Genomic DNA, 22,706 nt, shown 5'->3' with positions numbered 1-22,706 from the left:
CCCTGTCCTTCTCTCGGGGTTTCTCTGGGGCATGCCACTGCCTCTTCCTTGCCATGCTCAGTGGCTTTTCCAGATCCTTCTCCTGGGGTTGCAGTGGGTATGCCGCTCCCTTTTCTTTGCCATGCTTGGCAGTTTTTCCCAGTTCTCCTCCTGGGGTTACATGAGGGTGTGCCACTCCCTTGGCACATGGCACACTCTCCCCAGCAGCATCCTGCAGCATTCCCCCGCCTCACTCTCCTCTGCGCACCCCCCAGCTGCTATCCCGGCCTTCTTTTCACAGGCCCGTTCCTCTCTCAGGCCCCGCCCTTGCTCCCCATTGATTCACAGGCTCAGGCTGCTCTGAAAATATCATGCTTGAGCCTGCCAACCCAGCGTCCAGCCACAGCTGCCCCTCATCTGTTCTCCTGTTGTAAGTGATGGGGAGAGTCAGGGTGGGCTGTCTCTTCCCCTTTCACACTATGGGCACCTAATTTTAGGCACCCAAGATGAAAAGTTTCTGTATAAATTCCTGGTAGAATAGGATCCTTTTTAACAACTCAGAAAAATATTTATCCATATGACCAAGTGATTATGGACTTTTATTGTCAGAAAAAAGAAGAGCCTGCTAATAAATACCTTTTTCAGCTCCAATTTAAGTTCAGTATTTAAGCCCAGTAGAATAGGCTGCACCATTACAGAATAATGCACTAGGCGTTCTGGAGGTCTTTCCTCAAAGCTTTTTGTAATTCTGTACACAAATTATGTTCTCTTTCTAATAGATTCATAGATGTTAGGGTCTGAAGGGACCTCAGTAGATCATCAAGTCCAATCCCATGCCCTGGGAAGGAAAGAGCGCTGGGGTCAGATGACCCCAGCTAGGTGCTTTTCCAGTCTCCTCTTGAAGCCCTCCAAGGTAGGGGAGAGCACCACCTCCCTTGGAACCCATTCCAGATTCTGGCCATGCTTACTGTGAAGAAGTTCTTTGTAATGTCCAAACTAAATCTGCTCTCCATCAATTTGTGGCCATTGTTCCTAATTACTCCAGGGGGGAGGGCTAGTAACTAGAGCATCTCCTATTCCCTGCTGCCCTCCCCTGATGAATTTATAGGCATCCACAAGATGACCTCTCAGCCTTCTCTTGCGAAGGCTGAAGAGATCTAGGTTCCTCAGTCTCTCCTCATAGTTTAATTTATGTTAACTAAATCATTTGGATGCTTATCTTGCTGGTATTCTATGACCCCAGCTGACTTCCTGCCCCTCAGGCAGGGGGCTGGACTTGTTCTTTTGAGGTCCCTTCCAGCCTTAATGTCTATGAAATCTATGAAATTATGATTTAGTATGTTCTCTCAAAGTACATGGCAATTCAATAAGAAATATTAATTAGGAATGTACTACTTTGCTTAAAATGTTTCAGTGTCCATAAGCAATGAAAATAGTTAAATAATTTATGATAACCAAAGGTAGTTAACCAAAGACTGAGGCACTGGTGTCATCAGGAAGGCTTTGGCTTCCATGACCACAGCCCACTCTTTGGTGAGAGAGGCAGTGAGCTTCTGGGAAGGGACAGCTTCCACCTCTCTCCTCTGGGGAGGAGGCTCTTCTCAGCTAGACTGGCTGACCTGCTCCACCAGGCTTTAAACTAAGCCCACTGGGGGAAGGGCCACTGCTGGCCTGCTAAGCAACACTTGCAAAGCCAGCAGGTCAAGGCACTTAAGGGAGCCCACCCCTGCCCCAGCCCTGGAATGAACTGTAGGCAAGGTAAGGGCCCCCAAGGGGACACTTGCATACCTATACACAAATGCCAGGAGCTTGAGGAACAAACAGGAGAAACTTGTCCTGCTACTAAATGCAAATAACTATGATGCCACAGGGATAATGGAAACCTGGTGAGACTCCACCCATGACTGGGCCACAGGTATAGATGGCTACACCCTGTACAGGAGGGATCGAGTGGACAAAAGGGGCAGGGGCGTAGCTCTCTATGTCAAGGAAAGCTACGCGTCCCTGAAAGCCAACATTGGCACCCATGGTGGGCTTCCGTGTGGAACATGGCACAGGGGATCCTATGGTAGGAGTCTACTACAGACCCCCTATCCAGGGTCAAGACCTTGACAGGGAGTTTGCCAGGGAATTGGCTGAGGCCATGCGCTCCCAGTGTATAGTTGTCATGGGAGACTAACTACCCAGACATCTTGTGGGACGAACGCTCAGCCAAATCTGAGTGGTTGCAAAGATTTCCCTTGTGCGTGGATGACCTCTATCTGACGAAGGAAGTCTATGGGCTGACAAGAGGTAAAGGGCTGCTTGACCTGGTACTAGCAACCGGGGATGATCTAATCAGCAACCTAATGATTGGAGGAAAGCTGGGTGACAGTGACCACGAGCTGATCACCTTCACCATCCACTGTAAAGCTGGCAAGTCAGTCAGTAATACAGAAGTCCTCAGCTTCAGGAAAGCTGACTTTGACAAGCTCAGGAGGCTTGTCAGTGAGGCCCTAAAGGGCCACAACCCAAAGAGGAGGGGAGTTTAGGACAAGTGGTTGCTCCTCAAGGAAGCGATCCTGGATGTGCAAGCAAAGTCTATCCCGTCTCAGAGGAAAGGCAGCAAAAGGGCACAGCAGGCCCCTTGGCTCTCCATGGAACTAGTGGATCTCCTACATCTTAAAAGGAAGACCTACAAAAGTATGGAGCCTTCAATGTGATGCTGCAGCTGGTAAAGCAAGCAAAATGCTGGCTTCTCAAGCAAATCCCGGGATGCCATTCTCCCCTTTTCTTCGGCCTTGGTGAGGCCGCAGCTGGAGTACTGCGTCCAGTTTTGGGCTCCACAATTCAAAAAGGATGTGGAGAAGCTTGAGAGAGTTCAGAGGAGAGCCACGTGCATGATCAGAGGTCAGGATAACAGACCTTATGACGAGAGGCTGAGAGCCCCTTTCAGCCCGAATGTCTATGAAAACATAAGTGTCCATAAAGGGTTATATACTCACATGGTTTACTTTGCAGACCAGTTGCTTATGCTCCTCCTGCCTCTCTCTCAATTCAGTTTCAAGATCTAGTATTTTTGTCTGAAGAGTTTGTTCCTTGGATGACATTTTTTCCATTTCTTCAGACACCTGTAATTATAAAGACAGAAGCTATACTGCTATATCTAGGCCTCCAATTAAATCCCTCAATAAACAAACTTTTAGAAAACTAGATCATCATTGCTAGATCTCTTTAATATTTATAATCTGTTAATAAATTTATAATTTGTAATCCTGTTATAATCTTTTGTCTAGCCCCTGCCAATTAGTACTTTATTGTACCTGAGTACACCTGGGAAACATTCTGTTGGAAAATGAAGTTGCAGTATATGGAAATAAAGTAGGGTCAATAGAAAGAAAAAAAGTAAATGTGATCTGAAATAAACTTTTTTTTTTTTTTGAGAAAAAAAAATCAGTGTGTCACTATTATTAGAATGCAGAGGACAAAAAATAACAAACTTGCACAGATATTTTATTATTGGCAAAAGCTATCCCTATTCTGCCCAGCTGTATATGAGTCTGGTTATTCAGTCTGGGAAGTCAAAGGCTGCCAGACGTGATAGTTACATCACTTCCTATGTTCTGTTGGCTATAAAACCTGTTACGTCTTCATCATGCCAACTCAAAAGGCTGGTAAACTTAAGAACAATTTTGACCTTTCCAGTTATATTTTCAGATGTATTTTCTGATTGTTACAAAATAAAATTTCTTGTGACATAAGTTCCTACACCTCTTAGGCTTTTTGGTTTACTGCTTGTAGTGTATCCTTTCTGCATATGATTATGCAAGGAGTTATAAATCTGGAGCGTAGAAATCAGTAAAGCTTCAGCATCAAAGTCCTTGTGGCCTGCCTATTCTAAAATGAAAAGAAAATGAAAATTGGCAAGATGAAGTTTTTGATCAGAATCTCTCACTTCTGCAGATTTAAACACTGGATGGCTGAAGCCCTTTATGTGGTTTGAAGAAAAGCATTCCTTTGCATAAAGATAAATTCCCAGTTTCAATAAAGTCGGCAAAGTTCTGCCATTGACTTCAATAGCACCAGAATTTCACCCAAGGAGCTGAATTCTGAAATTCATATTTACTTGGGCAAAAATCTGTCTCACTAAAGTTCTCTCACATTAGCCCTTATATAAATAATATTCTGCTCATCTCTGGTCTAGTTTTCACACGTACTTGAATCCCTTAGCTTTTGGGGGGTTTTTTGTTTTTAATTTCAAACTGGGGAAATGGCAATCAAATTTAGAAATACATTACAGTGTTTTTACCATTTTTCTCCCTTCTTCCAAAGCAGCCTCCAGCTGTCTTGTTAAAGCACCATATTCTGTAAATTTCTCTTTAAGCTGCAATTCATTATGCTGAAGACTCTTTTCTTGGTTTGCTAGCTGATGTGCAAGCACTTCATTCTGTAATTCCATTTTTTCTAATTGTCTTTATGCAAGAGAAATACATATATGAGATTACGACAAGAAAAATGTAAAAATGAGAAGTAGTCAGTTACCAGATTTTACCTTTTAAGATCTTCATATTTCTTCTGAATATTCAAATTTTCCTCTTGTAAAGAATGACCTCTCAAGGAACTGTTACTGTCTTCCATCTGTGAAGATGATAATTCCACCCTATGAAATGGAGCTGGAGTCTGGACATTGTAAGCCAAATAAATTTACTGTTAAAATCAAATGAAACTATTCCACCAAAGCAAGAGCTGGCTTACATTTTAAAGAAGTATAATACAACTAAAGCAGCAGACTAAAACTGTAAGTGAAGATTTATTATGGCATTATTGTGCAGCAGCACTAGTAGCATAACTACAGGTGGGCAAGTAGGTCACTAGCCCAAGGTACAGACTTACAAGAGGCACAAGAATGGCAGCTGCTGAGGCCACCACTGCTGCCCAGGACAAAAAACATCCTGGTTACATCTCCAAGGAACACTTCAGAAGAGCTGGCTGACAGATTTCAGAAAAGCAGTGAAGCACTGATATAAAAAATAATTAATTTTGCAGAAAGATATGCTAGAGGGAAAAAAAAGGAAGAAAGTCAAACTGTTGCCCACTGAACCCTGAGCCTCATTAGGCAGTCAGTACTAAAACAAAATAAACTGGCCATACATCTGTGCAGATAGCCTCCAGTGTATTCCAGAGACTGATGCAGAACAGCCCTAGCATCTGCGTAGCTGGGAACATGCTTAGCCACAATGGAAGAATTCTCTTTTCTGGGAGGGTAACCTAGGTCATTGCTATTTTAAAGCAAGAAAAGGAAGAAGAGTCACTTCTGAACACTCTTTGATGGGTTGTCAAATTCTAATGTGCACCCACTCCCCTGGCCACTGGCCTGGGAACAACTCATTTGCACTTGAAAAATATGCTTGTGAAGACCACAGCAATTACATACATATAAGTTGTTAGAAAAGTATTTAACACATTTTGGTGTCTTTTGGTGCAATTTTTTACTTACAAAACAAGAAGGGAAAAAAGGCAACATACTGCAACTCCTAGCAAGTGATACATAATCCTATTTTGCAGAATACTGTGAAAAAGTGACAAACTATTTATCATAAACAGAATACTTACCTTATCTATTTGTAAATATTTTGCTTCTGTTATTTTGTTTTCATTTAAAGCTGTTTTGTATCTAGTTTTCAGGCCTTCTGCTTCCATTTGTAGTTTTTGTACCTATGATACAACATATTTTACATATATATGCAAGTAGTATTTCATCCACTCCCTTAAAACTGGAAGCATGCATGTCTGGCAGCAAAAAAAAACCCCTTTAATTTCTAAATTGGATCTTTGTTTTTCTATCACACTTCGTTACTACCTGCATTCACTCAGCGTATGAACAGACATCACATTTGTCCTGGGATCACACAGACCTACAAGTGTTCTCTCCCACTTCAAGTCCCTCTGAAGGATGCCAGATGAAATGTACTAGGGCTGTGTGAAACAGCACTGTTCTGCTTTGACTTCTGTTCTGATGGGACAGTGTTTTGTTTTGAGTTTTGTTTAGTTTTGAAAGCACTGTTCTGTTTTGTTGCATCAAAACTGTTTTACTGTTTCAATGTTTTGCCCATAGGCTATAATGGGAAAGCACAAAACTGCCTATTAACTTTGTTACTTCTTGCCTGATTTGGATGAAACTTGCAAGGATGGTAGCCCATTCTAAGGGCATGAAGCCTGCCAAGTTTCAAAGAGATAGATACAGAGGTTTCTGCAAAACTGCACCTCAAGTTGTTGACAAACAAACCTGTCATTTGCTAGCAGTGGCAGCCTCCTGTCATCCAGGAGGCAGATCCGGGGTCTGTACCCCTGGGAGGGCTGCGGGGCTCTGCTGGACTCCTCCCGGGGTGTGAGCCCCCAATCTGCCTGCCAGATCGTAGGACGCTGCTGCTGCCGCCTGGGACCTGTGGTGGGTGCAGCCTGCACCCAGTGCCGGGAAGATTGGTGCTGCCACTGGCCTCAGCTGGGTGTGTGGGTGGGCCCCTGATCTGCCTGATGGATCACAGTAGGCTTCTGCTGCCAGCTGGGACCAGTGCCAGTACCAGGAAGATTGGTGCTGCTGCTGGCCCCAGCCGGCAGCGACAGCAACCTGTCATTCGACACGCAGATCTGGGGGCCCATACCCCCGGGAAGGCTGGGGGATGTGTCAGAATCCTCTTGGGGGAGGGGAGGGGCGTGGCCCCGGGATCTGTGCTGGATGGCAGGAAGCTGCTGCTGCCGGCTGGGACCAGTGCTGAAGCCAAGTAAGTTTGGCTTTGAAACTCAAAATGTTTCAAAACTTTTGAAATGTTTCAAGTGCCCTTGTTTTGTTTTGAAGCTGTTTTGAAGGCTTTTGTTTCATTCTGATTTTACTGTTTCAAGCTCGAAATGCTTCAGAACAGCTTCAAAACAAAACACCCAGCGAAATTTTGCACTGCCCTAAAATGCATTTTTCCCTGGGCACCCTGTTGTTGTCTGTGCAGTTATTGCAGTTCATTCCAGGGACAAGCCTGTTAAGCTGTGTGCTCTTGCTGGCCACCTCCTGGTGAATTAGCAGCAATGCAGCTTAAAAGGGCTATGCTTGTAAATGACTGTGCCACTCCTGTTTTGATACAGGCCAAACCCCAAGACAGTCCCAGGACAGCTGAAGCATCTGTTCAGCCTTACTCATTCTTCTCCCTTGCTCACTGCAAAACACATAACTGGGAATGCCTGGGCAGAAATCAGTACTACAGAAAAAGGACTGGGGAGCAGGGGAGGACAGAGGTATATAGTAGACCACAAACTGAATGAGTCCTTTGGAGATTGCTCCCTATTGCAAGCAATGCACTTTGCTCTTCTACAGATTTAAGCATCCAATACTGACTAGGTGGCCAACAAAATTTATTTATTTTTGAAGGCAAACAAACTATGACTTCACAACAATGCTCATATGGCCCCAAGACTTCCATGCACCATCTAGTAACCACAACGTGTGCACTCTTTATCTTCTGTACCAGACCACTCTGTCTTCTGAAGAGATTAGGTCAGTTAGGTGTAAGGGCCCCTCTATGCATGCATGTAAAGGCGCCATGGGATCTAATGTGCAATCCACATAATTCTGTGGATTGGCATGCATGCATGGCAGGAGGTACAACTGTGGTGCTGCACATTAGACCCCATCCCCGGTGCAGGGGGAGCCCAGGATCGTGATCCTAGGCTCTCCCTGCATTGGCTCCCATGGCTCCAAGCCCTGCAGCTGACAGGGTTCACAGTGTCAGCAGTGTTCTCCTCGCTGCCCCTGCTGTGAGCCCTGCAGCTGATGAGGCTCGCAGCAGTGGTTGCCTTCTTCCTGCTGCAAGACCCGAAGATGATGAGGCTCACAGTAGGGGCAGCATAGGGAATGCTAATGCCTTTGCAAGCCTTGTGAGCTGCAGGGTTGGCAGCAGGTGGTGCACCCCTGTGGTTGGGAGCCCCTCAGCTGATGGGACTCCCAGCCCCAGGGGAGCACTTGGCCACATGTTCAATTAATTGCGTGATTAGAATACGCTACAAAGTTATTAGACACTTTTTGTGGAATAACTTTGTAGCTTATTGATTGTTTTATCTTGCCATTAATGGATTGACTGTGTAGCCGGGTCACAACTTATGGTGTGATTGGCTGGTTAATCACACCTTATGTGTAATGCGTAGAGGGGGCCTAAGTGCTAGATATATTCTTTAAGATAAACACACAAAACAAGGCCCTGAGTTTTCAGATGAAGACCCTGAGTATTAAGTGAAACACTTCACTTACTTTACAGAGACTGTTCTATCATAAAATCTCATCTAACAAGGCCGAAAGTCTATGTAGCATTAACATATTCATTTAAAGACACAGACAGACTAAACAAAGTTCTCTGTGCTTATCATGAAAAACCCATACACTGTGAAACAACTCACATGAATCCATGCAGGCATTCTGGAGATAACTGCAGTTTAACCTGCAATTTACCTTATTTCAACTAGTAAATATAACCTGGAAAAGGTTATCTTCAAGCAACTCAGGTGTCTGAGACAATTGGCACTGATCCTGCAGTTCTAGGACAGATGGGCTACAAGAGTTTATAATTCAGGAAAGTATAACAGACACAGAAGCTATGCAGTATGTCAGAGAGGCCGATGAGAGACAGAAGACATGAGAGAGAGAGAGAGAGAGAGAGTGCGCACATGCCTACTGACTTAGAAAGCTCTGGGAAGCTGCAAGTACATGGGAGTGGCATGGTGGGACCCAGATATAGCAGCCTAGAGAGGATCCAGTTGGGGAAGTTAGGCAAAAAACAAAACCAAACCTCTCATGTGTAATTTCAAAGGATAAATTGGGTCTACAATGTTTAAAAATCTATAATAATAATAATAGGCTCATTCTGTCTGTCCGGAGCAACCAGAGTGCTCCGGACAGGTGGCAGGCTCTGCCCTAGGGAAAAAAAAAAAGCGGTGAGGGCCCCGGTGCTTCCCTCTGTGGTGGTGACACCCCTTGGGACTGCTGAGGCAGGATGGTGGTGGGTGCTATCTGGGGTGGTCCCCCTCAGCTCAGGGCCCACCAGCAGCTCACTCCCCATGATGAGGCCCCTTGCTGCTCCCCTGCCTCGGTAGAGCCTGCCTGTGTGAGCTCCTCCTGGGTCACGCAGCCCCTGAGCTGTGAGCGGGCCTGGTGCTTCCCTCCAGGCGGGGTGTTAGTTGCACATATGCAGCTTTAGCTCTCAGGCAGCACCTGCTGGATCTAACAGTGCATGGGGAACTGGAAGCCCAGGTGTGTCCAAGCTTTGCAGGCTTCCAGCACCCTGTGCACCATCCTTGCCACCTTCGCACTGTCAGAGATCACCCAGGCTGCCCTGGGAAGTTGGCAGGAGGGACAGTGCCTGTCAAGGGTGAAAATTTTTTATTCCGTTACAGTATTCGGTCAAAGGATAACTAAAAATCCTATATTTAAAGAAATACTTTTGCAATAAAAATTTATATCACAAATATTTGGTGGGTTTCAGCTAATGTAAAAAAATTTCTTCTTCTTTTGGGACACCATGGTTTCATGTATTCCAGTTTCAAAGATATTCACCACCCTAAACACACAGGACAAATTCATCCGTGGCATAACAAATTTATTATTCATCAAGGACAAAATTAAACTTCCTTTAACATCAAGGGAAAGTTTGTCTCAGACATGTTGGAACAAGTCCCAAAAGCCAAGACTTTAAGAAACTGAGGTATGCAAATTTAAAGTCCCTAAATCTATAATCTGGCATCCACATATGTGGCATGATTTTCAAAGGGGCAGAGTACCAGAAGTTCCAGTTGAAATCTGTGACCACAGTTTTAAAGTTACGCAGCTGTACCCTCTTGTTCAGACAGTAGTAACTGAATTTCCATTTCTTATGTATGTAAATTATTTATAATTTAAGTTTAGATTTGGTTAGAGGAGATCTTATTGCAGAATGGGAAATTCTGTCTACAAAGATAACTGTGCTATGCATTTAAAAGACAGATTAATATTCAGTTAAAGTGTTTTTACAGTGAAACAATTAAGTATAACCCATCCAGGTTATTCCCATCCAACCTATTTCATGAAAATTATAGCAACAGGGTGCAGGGGGGCATGTGCAGGAATTTCATCCCAGCCTCATGTGGCAACCAGCAAAGCCCAGAGGCCTGGGAAATACCAGTACCCACGGTTCTGCTTTGTAGCCTGGAGGACAGCAAGCATAACTCTATACATCTCACCTTTTACTGGACCTTACTGAAGTATCAACCAGGAACAGAACCTGGGCAGAGAAAATGTTCTCGTTTTGGAATAAAAATAACCAACAAGAAGCAGAGGCAGATCTAGGAGAATTCAGAAACAGCAACTTGGACTGCAGGCGGTAGCTGAACCTCCTGCTCCCAGCTTCCCCTGCTCCTTACATCAGGGTGGGAAGACCATGCCACAGGAAGTCCATGAATCAGATAAGAATCCCCTTTGCATACCCTGCCTTCCCCTCTGTGCTCAGTAGCACATCCCTTGTCCACCCTCACCCACCAGTGCTTCTGCACCCAGATGCCCAGGGGTGCTCTGGAGCCACTCCTAACTTGCTCCAGCTGGGCTGTATGAGGAGCCAGACTCAGCTAGTCCCCAGCCACTGTTCCTGCAGCATGGTCTGAAAGTGAAGTGTGATCATGCTACTGCACTGTCTCTATAGCTGCCCCTAAGCAGAAGCAATTATAAGGAATGAAATCATAAAATTATATTAGTTATTTTCTTTTTTCTTCTCACTGTCTTCTCAATTTGCTCCAGTGAGAAAGGCCCTCTTTACAGGAAATATTTTGAAAGGAAAACTCTGACTATAAAACCAAAATGAAATTCTAATATAATGGCTTATTATCAACAATGGAGAATGAACTGCAGCTGTGTTGTGGGGGCAGTAAGCATGACTCATCTCTTCCCTCCCCAGATGAAGGATGTCAGCCAATGGCAGTTTCCATCTGGAGTCAGCCTAGCCACTGGCTTGAACTTGACCCTAGTAACTACTGAAGGCTGACTGCTAAGGAACCCGCTGCTTTCTATCTTAGAGCTGGCTAGGAGTTTTATTATGGCTCTCTGCTCCAAAGACTAGGCCTGCTGGTTATGTTTAGAGTTTGCAATAAAATTGTTCTCTGGCCAATAATCTAAAAATAAAAAACAGGATTAGTCAGGTTTGTCAATCTAATGCATCCTTACACAACAGAGCTATATAAAAAATCTCTGAATAACTGAAGACTTTTCTTCTCTGTCAGCAAAGTCACATACTACAAAGGGACTGTTAAGGAACATAAAAACAGATTTATTTACAAAGTATGCCCTCATGGATTTTTAGCTGGTGTTTTCCCAGCACATATAAACATATGTGCTGATATAAACATATGCCTGAAAATGGGACTGTTAAAACACTACTCGTTCCAAAAACCCCAAGGCTGTTGAAGCAGAGGTACTTACCTTTCCAATGCAAAACAACATTGGCAAATTATCTCACAATTTTATATTGGAGCCATACTTTTCACTAGAGCCTACTTAGCCCTAATCTCACCTATGCTTACTGAATAAACTCTATGAACATAAAAATGCTATTAGTTCTACTGAATGCAGTGAGAACTCAATTCAGTAAAAAACATAAGGAGGCAAGTTTGCAGGATTACTTTTAAAAACCAATTTCTGTTTCCAGCTGTAACTCTTTTGGTTACAACTGACCTATGCATTAAAAATAAGATTTACATCACTATCTCTAACTTGCTTACAGACAGAAAATGATTAAGTAGCACCCTAGGTCCATTAGTCACCTGAGTTCCATACTGCTCAACCAGGTTCTCCTGCTGCTTTGCTTTTTCTTGCAAAACTAATAGCTCAGCCTCAGCAGAAACAGTGTTGTTTTCCAGAACAGCAAGGGAAGCCTATATTAAAATACATAAAGAAAATAAGATTTATATTCTTATATTGTAGAAAATTATCAAACCAAAATACATTTATAAATCACTAGTGATTACACTGCTGATATTTAATTGTAAAGTTATCACACTTTTATATTTGGCATGGTAAGTAAGTACATTTGAAATCAATAACTCAAAGTGCGCTCTCTGTTACCATGCTTGGAATTTTAGTAAAAATTGTTTCAAATTAAAAAAGGTCATTTGGACATAAGTAATTGTATAGATAATTCTGGTAAGAAGAACATTTGGCAGTCTTGTTCAGGAGTTATAGCTGAGCGATCCTATTTCTAGCTCTGCCTGCCTGACTTCCTGCATCAATCTATTGATATTCCTTTTTCACCAAATGTAGACATGGATTATAATATCTAATTCACAGAGGTCTTGTGATGTCTGGGATCATTTGATGGAAGGGCCTACCATCAAATGCATAGGATTACTAAAGGAGACCTTAAGATAATAAAAAACCTCTGATTAGCAAAAACTAAATTAGACCTAATTACCCTTTATTACTATCTCAGAAATTAAGGGGTTTTCAAAAGTGTAATAACAACACTCTACCTTTAATCTTGCATTTTCAAGATGAATATTTTCAGTTTCAGAGTTGACAGAATTAAGCTTTCCAAGAATTTCTTTGTTTGAAATTCTTCTGCGATCCTCTATGTTTTCCAGTTCCTCCGAAAGATTTGTGATCTGCCTTTATTAAACAGGCAAAAAACTTCTGTAAAACTTATACATGTTTTCTATTAACTTAATTTATTCAAATTTAAATTGTGCTCAATGTGTATTCCTTTTGCTTTTGTGCATTTTTTTAAAGGAACTTCTTATTTTTTTCATTCTCAATGTTTAGAGAAGCAATAGAGAGCAATATTTAGAGAAGTGGGAACTCATTTACCCTTTCCAGTAAATAGTAAGATAGAGTTAGTGGTTCCCAGACTTTTTAGACCAATTGACCACTGTTAACTTTCAAAATTTCTCATGGCTCACCATGCTCCTCTTACTATCAAATTTTCAATGAAGAAGAGATAGTGTTGGGTAGTGTAATCTTCAGACCACTTCCCATCACCTCATGGACCATGGCCTGGAAAGGATGTGAAACAAATGGGGCTCATGCAATTCTAAATAAGATGATTAGATGGAATGCACAGTCAGACTTCCAGGCAACTACAGGACTGAATATAGTCATACTATGTATGACACGGTGATACAGAACTTTAAGGGGATGATGAATCAATTAATAAAAAAGCCACCTTTAACTATTAAAGATAATAACAGGTTCTACTTAACTCTTCCCTATTTATATAATCTATTTTTTGTAATACAGTTAGATTGGACAATGAAAATTATTTTGATTTCTGGTTGTTACACGCTGGCATAATGCTACTGTTATCCTCTAACCCCCCACCCCAAGTTAAATTCCAAACATAGAAAAGTTTTAATTGAAAGTTTATTTTTACCCATTAAATATTTGAATGCACCTTTTTAAACAGACGTTTTATAAAACAAACAGTCTGTATGAGCCCTAGCTTAAATGGATGGGCAGTCATTAGTCTACTTTGCAAATTTATGGAAACCTTGTTTAAACTACCATTCATATTTCTACCCATAAATATGTATAAGGGTATCTCTTTCCTTCTGTTTTATTACAGGGAATACTTGGGTAAATGTACACATCTGAGGGTAAATCTTCATAGAGAGCCCAGCCTGTAGGGGAACTGGCACAGTTCCTACATAGCAAGATTGAGATAAAATACCAGGAACCTAGGTTGAGAACTTTTTCTATGCTGCTGTTGAGGAAAGCATTGACATTGGGGCTTGCAGCAGAGCATCACTGTGTTATCAGTGCTTACACAGGTCCCCATTAGCTATCCCCCACTGTAGCAGAACACCAAGATGTGTTTGCTCCTGTAAGGCAGAAGCAGCCTGGCCTGGGAGCTGTGTAGGCCAAGCAGACCTCTACAGTGGCCTGTGCGAAGCAGCTACTATTTACTTCAAATTCATATTCAGCTGATTCAGAGGACAGTAATTCAATTTGTTGATTCCAATCACTGTCCTGAATCAATTCGGCTGAATCTGATTCAGACATTTGGCTACTGCCGAATGAGCTGAATCTCTGAATCAAACAAGGCCCATCCACTGCCCGCTCTCCCAGCCCCGTCAATGACTGCCCTGCCTGGCCCCAGTGTCCCAGCCCTTTGGGGTGGGGGGGAAGCCCTGCACTCACTGGCTACTGCAGCATCCAGTAAGCGCAGGGCTTTTTTGGCTTTTTTTTAAAGCGCCAGGATGCTGAGGCCAGGTGAGGCAGCTATTGACAAGGCTAGGAGAGCAGGTGGGGGTCAGGGGTTAATCAGGGTGGCTCATTAGTGCCTGGAGAAAGGGGCACACAATTTAGGTAAAACCCATAGTGCTTGAAGGGCACAGCTACCAGAGAGCAGAGAGCCCACAGCGCAGACTGCAGACTCTCTATATGTCTGAACAAGGGTGTTTGTGCCCAAAAGCTTGCCAAGAACAATTTTTCCAGCTATTCATGGCTATCTGCCCCTCAGGCACTATGGGCTCTACCTAAATTGTACACCTCTTTCTCCAGACACTAATGGGGCCTTCAAACCTTCCCTTACAGCCTCATCTTGTTCCTCTGGTATAAACAGTAACACAAAGTATAAGCCACTATGCTATACCTTAAACCTTAGCAATGCCAACAGCACCATGCCCCTTTATGGGGACAGACTTCCACCCTAGCAATGTGCCCCTAACCCAGTGTACTCCCTAGGTACCTGGGAGGCTTCTGGAGTCTTGCAGCACTTGGGTAGTATAGCAGGCAGCACCAGGTCTCAAGTAACTTCATCATGCAGGAGCTCCCCTGGCAGTTGCCAGAGAATGAATGGCCCTGCAAGCTCTGGACCTGGGTTTATATGTCCCAAACCTGTCTCCTTCCAATCATGTGATGCCAGCAGGTGCTGCCCAATTACCCCCTTAGGCTGTTACCCCAGCAACCTGCAGCTGTAGAGTAAATTTGTGCAAAGCTTCAGTTACTGATTTGATTTGGAGGAGATTTGGCAGGATCTGGCAGACCACAGACTCTATATATGCCTGAAGAAGGGTGTTTGTGCCCGAAAGCTTGCCAAGAACAATTTTTCCAGCTGTTTAGTTGGTCTAATGAAAAATGCCACCTAAAGAAGTCTGTCTGCCTATGTCCTTACACCAACATGGCTGCAAACCACAAAACTGATAGCCATGAATAGCATTTGGGACAGAAAGTGCTGTTTACAAATGTGGATTACTCAGTTACACAGGAAGTTGTTAAATCCATGTGAAAAAAAGGCCACTGTGTTTACATATCTTTCTGTTTCTTAAGATCTAAATTCTGCCTAGATGTTAAAAAAAGTGAGAATATGCATATGAAAGAAATAGAATTGTTCATATTTTTCACCAGTTCCAGTAGTATTCCCTGGAAGCATTACAATGATAGAAATTATTGTGATATATTATTTCATGGTAATTTGCAAAAAACACTTTTAGTAGTTTAACTTACTTCTTCAAGGTTTCAGTTTTAATCTCTAACACCATCTTTTCTTCTACAGCCTTCTCATGATAATTTTTCCAGACACTGGATGCTGAGAGTATCTCAGACAATTTGACTTCCTGGAACACGCACAAAATACAGATCATGTAACATAAGAACTCCTTTTAATTTTCACAATTTCCTAAATGCAAGAGATGCTTTAATATAAAGCCTTTTAAAACTGAGTCTCTGTAGTATAAAGCCATGTAAACTTTTGCCTGCAGTTATAAGATAAATTAAACAAAACAAAGCTTCCCATAAAATTTAAAAATACAAAATTCCAAAGACAGAATGAAGAGCCCACAGAATGTAGTCAGAATTATGAATTTATAGTGTTTACTAACTGCAGACTACAGCAAGATTTCAAAGGATGAGGCAGAAATGCTTTCTTAGAACAAAGATCTTTGACTGCTTTATCTCTGACCTCTCCTAGACATGCAGGTAAAGGCACAATGGGATCTGGTGTGCAGTCTACACAATTGTGCTTTCTGCCATGCCACATATAGTATGGCAGGGGGTGTGCTTGTGGGATCATGCATCAGATTCTATCACACATTGTTGCTGTGCAGGGGGAGCCAGGAATCACAGTCCCAGGCTCTTCCTGCACCAACAAGTAGCAAGCTTCCATGGCTGGAAGCCCCCTCAGTTGATGGGGCTCCCAGCTGCAGAGGCACACCATATGCTCCCAGAGCTGGGAGTCCCATCAGCTGATCCAGGCTCCCAGCCATGCAAGTGCATCTGACCACATGTTCAGTTAATGGTGCCATAGAAACGAGCCACAAAGTCATTACACATTTTTTGTGGAATAACTTTGTGGCTTATTCCTTGTTTTATGATGCTATTGATTGCTTTAACGTGTGGCTGGGTTACAATTTAAGATATGATTAACTGATTAATCATGCCCAAAGTATAACATGTGGCAAGAGCCTCTCTAACATGGTCAAATAATATTTGTTAAAAAGATTAAACAACAGTCAAAATAATTCTGGGTCAGCATATTCAAACAACGCAAATAATAAAAATGAGGGAGGCCTTTCAAATTTAGAACATGGAAGCTTAGCTGATGTCTCCTGGGTCTGGGGGTGCTCCCCAGTAGATCTGGAAGTGCTTCTGGTCCACTTCTGGGTCTGCTGCTGAGTGCACTGGGGAGCCCTTGCGCTCCTGTGGGATGCTCCACCTGCCCCAGCTTCGCAGCGTTCACAAGCCATGCCTGGTACCTCCAGGTATGTAAAAAAACATTTAAAGCTGTGTCTATGACCGAATCACTAATTCTCCGGATCAGCATCGAATCTTCAAATTTGGATTCGGCCAAATAGAATAGGGATAGTGATCTGAATCAATTAACTGAATCACCATCCCCGATTTGGGCTGAATTTGAATCAAAATCAAATATGGCCCATTTCACACACCCCTAATACAGCCCATTAAAATGAACTGCTTTGGAAGCTCCATCTCAAATGTTACAACAGGAACCCTCAAACTTGAGGATATAGACAAATCACATGCCTCACACACAATAAATGCAATGAAAGGATGCAATACATGTTTGAAAATAAATCAAGCCAACAAAGAAGACAATAAAAAAGCTAATTAGATCATGATACATTAATTGGCAAACATACTATAGCAGAGTGGAGGCTACCTTTTTGGCAGGCAGGCTGTAAACTTACCCTAAACCTAAACCCAAACCCTTCTCAAGTGCCATTTCAATCCCCTTCCCTTGTCCAATTTGCTGCTTGTCTTCTGCTTCCTATCATACCTGCCACTGTACTGCCTGTCCCCTCCCTGATCTACCGCATGTCACATGCAGAGACTGCACATGCCCCTTGTGGCATGTATGCCGTAGCTTGGCCACCATTGCTACAGCATTATAACATCATTTTAGACCCATCAATTCTATGAGATTCTGTGGTCAAAACATATTCCTATCTGTTGGGAAGAGCGATGGAAGGTATTGACCAGGCATTATATGCAGCAAAATGGCTATTTATGGCATTTGGAGTTATAATCCACCAACTCCAAAAGGATTTTTTGGCAAAGCCCTGATTCTCTAGGCCTTTTGAAGTGTCTAAACTGGGAGGAAGGGGGGTGGGCATGGGCAGGGAAGCAAACAACTCTCAGCTAGATCCCAGAGACATTCTAAGAGAATTCTACTTATGCCTTCAAAGTGTTATCAAGCTCAGGGGAAACAGCTTGCAAATAGACATTTGAGCACCTACAAAACCTACTACCTGCTAGATATATATTAGAAAAATATGATGTTTGAGAAATAGAGAACTAAAACATCAGAACCCCAAATCAGCAATTTAATCTGCATGGGTAAACCTCTCTGTTTAGGCTGAGCTCCAGTAACTTCATAGCCTGTTCACTCAGATCAGGATCAGGACCCAACTACAAGAAAAGAAGCTTTTCCCTCAGGTCTCAGGAATTAAAGGCATCAAACCCAGCAGCATTAACCGGACCTGTCTTGAGGAAAGATCAGATCTCCTACCACACAATTACAAAGTGCACAAGCACGTGGTTCTAGTTATTCACTAAATTAACTCTAAATATTTTAGGTAAAAGACAGACAGTGAATCTAGCCATAGTTTGTCTGTCACCAATTTTAATGACCTTTTCTAAACTGGGAAAAAAATTAAAAGGTAGAAGTGCAGCATGCAGTCACTTATTATTATTCTCCAAAGATGAGGTAATCATACTGGTGGATTGTACTGATTACTTAAAACCAGTGTTCAGTTATACCAACACAGCACTTACTCGCTCTTTAATTTTGGAAGCTACATTTTCAACAGCTGCTTCAGAACGTTCAGCTCTTTGTTTCTGGACTCTGGTTGCTTTTTTCAGGGCGTTCTTCTTCTGTTCACTTGTCTTCTTTAAAGCTAAGATCTGGTGTTTGTGTTCTCCAATTTGAAACTTCCACTCAGTTATTTTCTTTTCAAGGCTCTGCAGTATAATTAAGCAACAACTCATTTCATATTATGAATGTTATACGATAGATTTTGATTTGTGTATCATAATTATACGTAGGGGAAAGACTCAGGAGTTCCCAGTATCTCAGATCCTTGTACAAGTATTACAGCAGGGACTGCAAAGAAAGGGACAGCAGGAACAGAGTAGTAACAGAGGTGTGAGTGGATCGATCTATTACTAAAACATGCTCCTGGAATTGAACACGAGAATCTCCACATTTCCCCTCTTTTGCCAAAAAACAACTGAAATCCATTAGAGAAAAAAAGCATCATCAGCTACTCCACCTTTCAGGGCTAGTTCACACAGAAAATAGCAGCTTAATATCAATACTGATTTCTCCAGTAGTTCAACTGGTAGAGGTCTGTGCATTGATGACAAGCTGGAGATCCATATGGTTTCACAGGAAATCCTGGTTGATTTTCAGTTTGTTTTGGTAAAAAATAGAAAATTACTATTTTTAAATGTTTAAAAGAACACAGTCTAGCACTCAAAAGTTAGGGAAGACCAGGATCCCCTTGAATACCTGCATTATTATACTAATCTTTACTTAGATGGTCACATACTATTCTGTCACAGGACTGCTGCCATTCGGTAAATGAAATGGTCCTGGTCAGGACTGGGTAGGGAAGAAGGCTGCCTGTACAACCTTCCTTTGTATTACAAAAGTTAGGAGCAGTTTACTAACTGAGGCAGAGAATGGTCTCATGCGTTCAATCCTGTTCTGGCTGTTGGGAAAACAGCATTTGATCATATAATTAATCAAGACTGTATCATTATGTCTAAACACATGAGAAACAAATTAACATTACAAAGATAAACTTAATTCTGGCATTTCCTAACTTCTGAATGTCTTTCTTTAACAGTACGGTGATTTCTGTGATAGTCTTGGAGACCCCTGCTACATACTGAAATCCTATTTAATTACGTATATTAGAAGAACATTAAAGTCACAAATATGATCATTACAAAATCATTTTATTGCTAAATATTTCCATCTATTTGGATTTTTAAACCAAACTGTTCAGCATAGCATCTCACCGCCTACCCCAGTCCTGCAGTTTACATTTGTTTGCCTCCATATCATCTCTACAGATGGCAAAGGAAGATGACATTATATATTAAAGCAAAGTACAGTGACATTCAGGAAAGACAGCAATCACATGCATGCTTTCAGTCAGCTTTAAAAAGGACCTCACACACAATTCTGTTTAGTATACTGCAAATCCCTGATGTTACCAATAACTATAAGCATACAACTATTTCCATATGAACAATCTTAAATCTCTGCTAATGTTATTCAGTTTTTCCACCACCCAGTGAAACAAACATATCAGTTACACATAACATATAAAATACTTTTGGGGCCCTGTTAGTTTAATACATAGAAATAATTAAGGTCTACAGGAATATAAACTAGGCATTGAGCCCTCTCATGCAAGCTTAGGCTGACAATCCTTGTAATGTGTGTTCTTGATATGACGGGCCAGAGGCCAACAATCCATAGAGAGGTTTTTTTGTTCACAATAAGAGTTGTGTTGTACCCATACAATAAGAGTCATAAAATGCCCATATTCTGCATGTGGGGTAGATGCCTGTCAGTTCAGATATACCAGAGACAATGTGTGGCTCCCAAAACTTATCTTTGATCAATATAATGGTCTGTGAAGTCACCATGAGTCAGATGGTTTTGCATATGGAAGACAGCTCCAGCTTGTTGGGGTGGAGCACACCCCACACTAGTGGAACACACTATTTACTGAAACAGATGGATCAAAATAATTCAAAAGTGTGTGTGAAATGAAGCATTCTGCACTTACTTTTCTTTACTGTTTAAAAATGTGACAGATGTGATAATACCTTCAGTGAATGAAGGAAATTTTGGAGAAGACAAAAAGTTCAGATGTAGTCAGTTTGCTGCTTATAACAGCAGAGAAATCCATATGGAATATAATGGTTACTCACTTGTATCCCCACAGGAGGTCACTATCACACTATGAAACTCAGCTTTTGGTAGCATTCAGTTATGTAATTTTCAAAGACTTAGGTAAATTGAAACTTAAAAAACTGATTTCCTAACATGCAGAAAATAGCCAAGCCCTCCCAAGATATGAACAGTGAATTTTTAAATTAGTTTGAAAATCCATCTTAGATGACTACTCTCACAGAATCTTTATATAAGGTTAAGATTACTGCTTTAAATAGATCATTTAATAATATTTGTTTAGAGATTAATAATTTTGCTGCATGGCTTCACAAGAAAGTTCCCTTCAGGAAAAACAAAGCATCAATAGCTTTGTTTTTTTAGATGAAAAATAACAGGAGAAAACATATTGTTTGAAAACTCCAAATAAAAAGGAAAGATTCTATCCTACTTCTAATTTCTAAATGTTGACTTCTTAATGGTAGACATCACATATAAATGGCAGTAGCCATCATTGTTCATAAACACTGATCTTGATTTTTTTTTAAATCCCTTCCATTCCTAAAGCATAAATCCATTATTACTAAAGTGTAAGAGCTACTAGAACAACTTGTCCAAGAAACAAAAATAACAGCTGTAAATCAATGAATCTTTAAAACTATGTCAACTGGATTTATCTTTGTATTTCAATAAGTCTGCACAGTATTTATATAATCATTAAATCTCAAACATCAGATTCCTCAGTCAAATCAAAGCCCTTGCAAGAGACTCATTGAGCCCCCACCCCTGTATGCCAGATCCAGTAATTGCACTGCACGCAGTGCCTGCCCCAGACCAGGAAGAGTGGTCGCTGCATGTGGCTGCATCCTGGACTGGTCACACTGGGCACTGGGTGTGGCACAACCCCAGACTGGGCAAAGCGGGAGCTGCAGCTGCTGAATCTGGAATGTGGTGGGGAGGGAGGGGGTCCTAGACTGGTCCCACATAGGGCCAGAACCAGGAGCTGCATGATGTGGATCTCTGGGCCATATCCACCCCATTGGCTGCATCTTTGACACCCCTGGTCTAGAAGCTTACTGTGCCCATTTATCCAAAAGGCCCAAACTATATAAATAAGATTTCCATTAATTTTTCTGAACTGTTTACCTAGTATACCGTTGATACAGTCTCCAACTGCAAAGCCCTGGTTTCTCAGATTATATAAACCTTCTCTTCCATTAAAATACAAGGAAAGTTGTATTTTTCCCCCCAGTTGCTCTAATTTTACATAAAATGGCAAAATTAATCCCAGGTGCTTGAAAGTTCAGGTAAATGACATGTTATATCACTGTGCGGTAAGTTTTCAGACATTTTAGGTATCTATGCATAAAAAATTAGCACACCTCCTTGCTGGTAGCTTAAAATGGCAGAGCAGCTATGAAAACTGGTGTTCCCCTGCCAGTAGAATACGATTCCACTCCCACTAGGTTTGCAAAGAAACTTGCACAATTTCTATTTCCCTCAGATTTTATGCAGGGAGAGAAATCATGGCCCATTAAACCATGATTCTGTAGGTTAGAAAGTAGCACTGAATTAAATCAACATCAAAATAATTAATCTTACTTATGCTGTCCAGGCTGTAGAATGCTTTGAATTAATGGTGAATCAAACTGGCATGGCAACCAGTCCTACAAGCAAAACAAAGTATAAAAACACCCAAATAAATCTGGTTTATTTTTAATGGGAGTATGGTAACACATAGTTTTACTCACTGTTGTTGCCATTACTTAATATACAAGCAAGAATGAGTTTCACTGAAGAGATTTGACGTTATCAGAAGTTCTATGTCTTGGAGTTTGACCAGGAGAGAAGTGTATGCAGCACTGATAACTTTAACAGCATTGATCAGTAAAAGTGAACAACTGATTTTTTTCTCTACTCTAAGGCAGAGGATCAGGATCCAGATAAGCAAATGACTGACCATGTAAAGGTAACTGTGACAGACACATTTGAGATTATATAAATTAACAGGGGTAGTCTACTTTTAAGTAAGTCTTAAATTTCACATTTTTTGCAAATCTCAAATACTTGAAACAAAAAAAAAAAACCCACCAAAACAAAACAAACTGTGGCTACATTCAGTTCCTGCCTCCTTGCCTCATGATCTTCTCTCTTGTGATTTTCTAGCACTGAGAACTACTACAATAGCTGTATTCCCTCTCTGCTTGTTAGTGCCAAATGTATGTTCCTTTCTTTGACCCTGAAACTGTAAACACTTTTAGACATATTTAGGCATCTAGGTAGTTCCACTGTCTTCGATGGTAATATTCATGTGCTTAAGTTTAAGCA

The 22,706-nt window shown here is 41.6% G+C and overlaps 1 protein-coding gene across 2 annotated transcripts in view; it reads right to left on the bottom strand.

Moving 5' to 3' along the window:
• Positions 1-22,706, bottom strand: part of ODF2L (outer dense fiber of sperm tails 2 like) — a 49,832-nt gene that overhangs the window by 12,137 nt on the left and 14,989 nt on the right. For both annotated transcript variants that reach the window (XM_019531156.1, XM_019531155.1), the window contains 8 exons: positions 18,245-18,430; positions 15,458-15,567; positions 12,487-12,622; positions 11,782-11,892; positions 5,572-5,673; positions 4,511-4,596; positions 4,268-4,430; positions 2,964-3,089 (listed from right to left, as the gene is read on the bottom strand). In XM_019531156.1, the coding sequence (XP_019386701.1) occupies positions 2,964-3,089; positions 4,268-4,430; positions 4,511-4,596; positions 5,572-5,673; positions 11,782-11,892; positions 12,487-12,622; positions 15,458-15,567; positions 18,245-18,430 (1,020 nt within the window). The remainder of the gene's footprint in view (positions 1-2,963; positions 3,090-4,267; positions 4,431-4,510; positions 4,597-5,571; positions 5,674-11,781; positions 11,893-12,486; positions 12,623-15,457; positions 15,568-18,244; positions 18,431-22,706) is intronic.

Source organism: Crocodylus porosus, unplaced genomic scaffold (genome assembly GCF_001723895.1).
Source record: "Crocodylus porosus isolate Cpor-Errol unplaced genomic scaffold, CroPor_comp1, whole genome shotgun sequence".
Taxonomy (NCBI): Eukaryota; Metazoa; Chordata; order Crocodylia; family Crocodylidae; genus Crocodylus; species Crocodylus porosus.
This window is presented reverse-complemented; position numbering and strand designations above follow the sequence as displayed.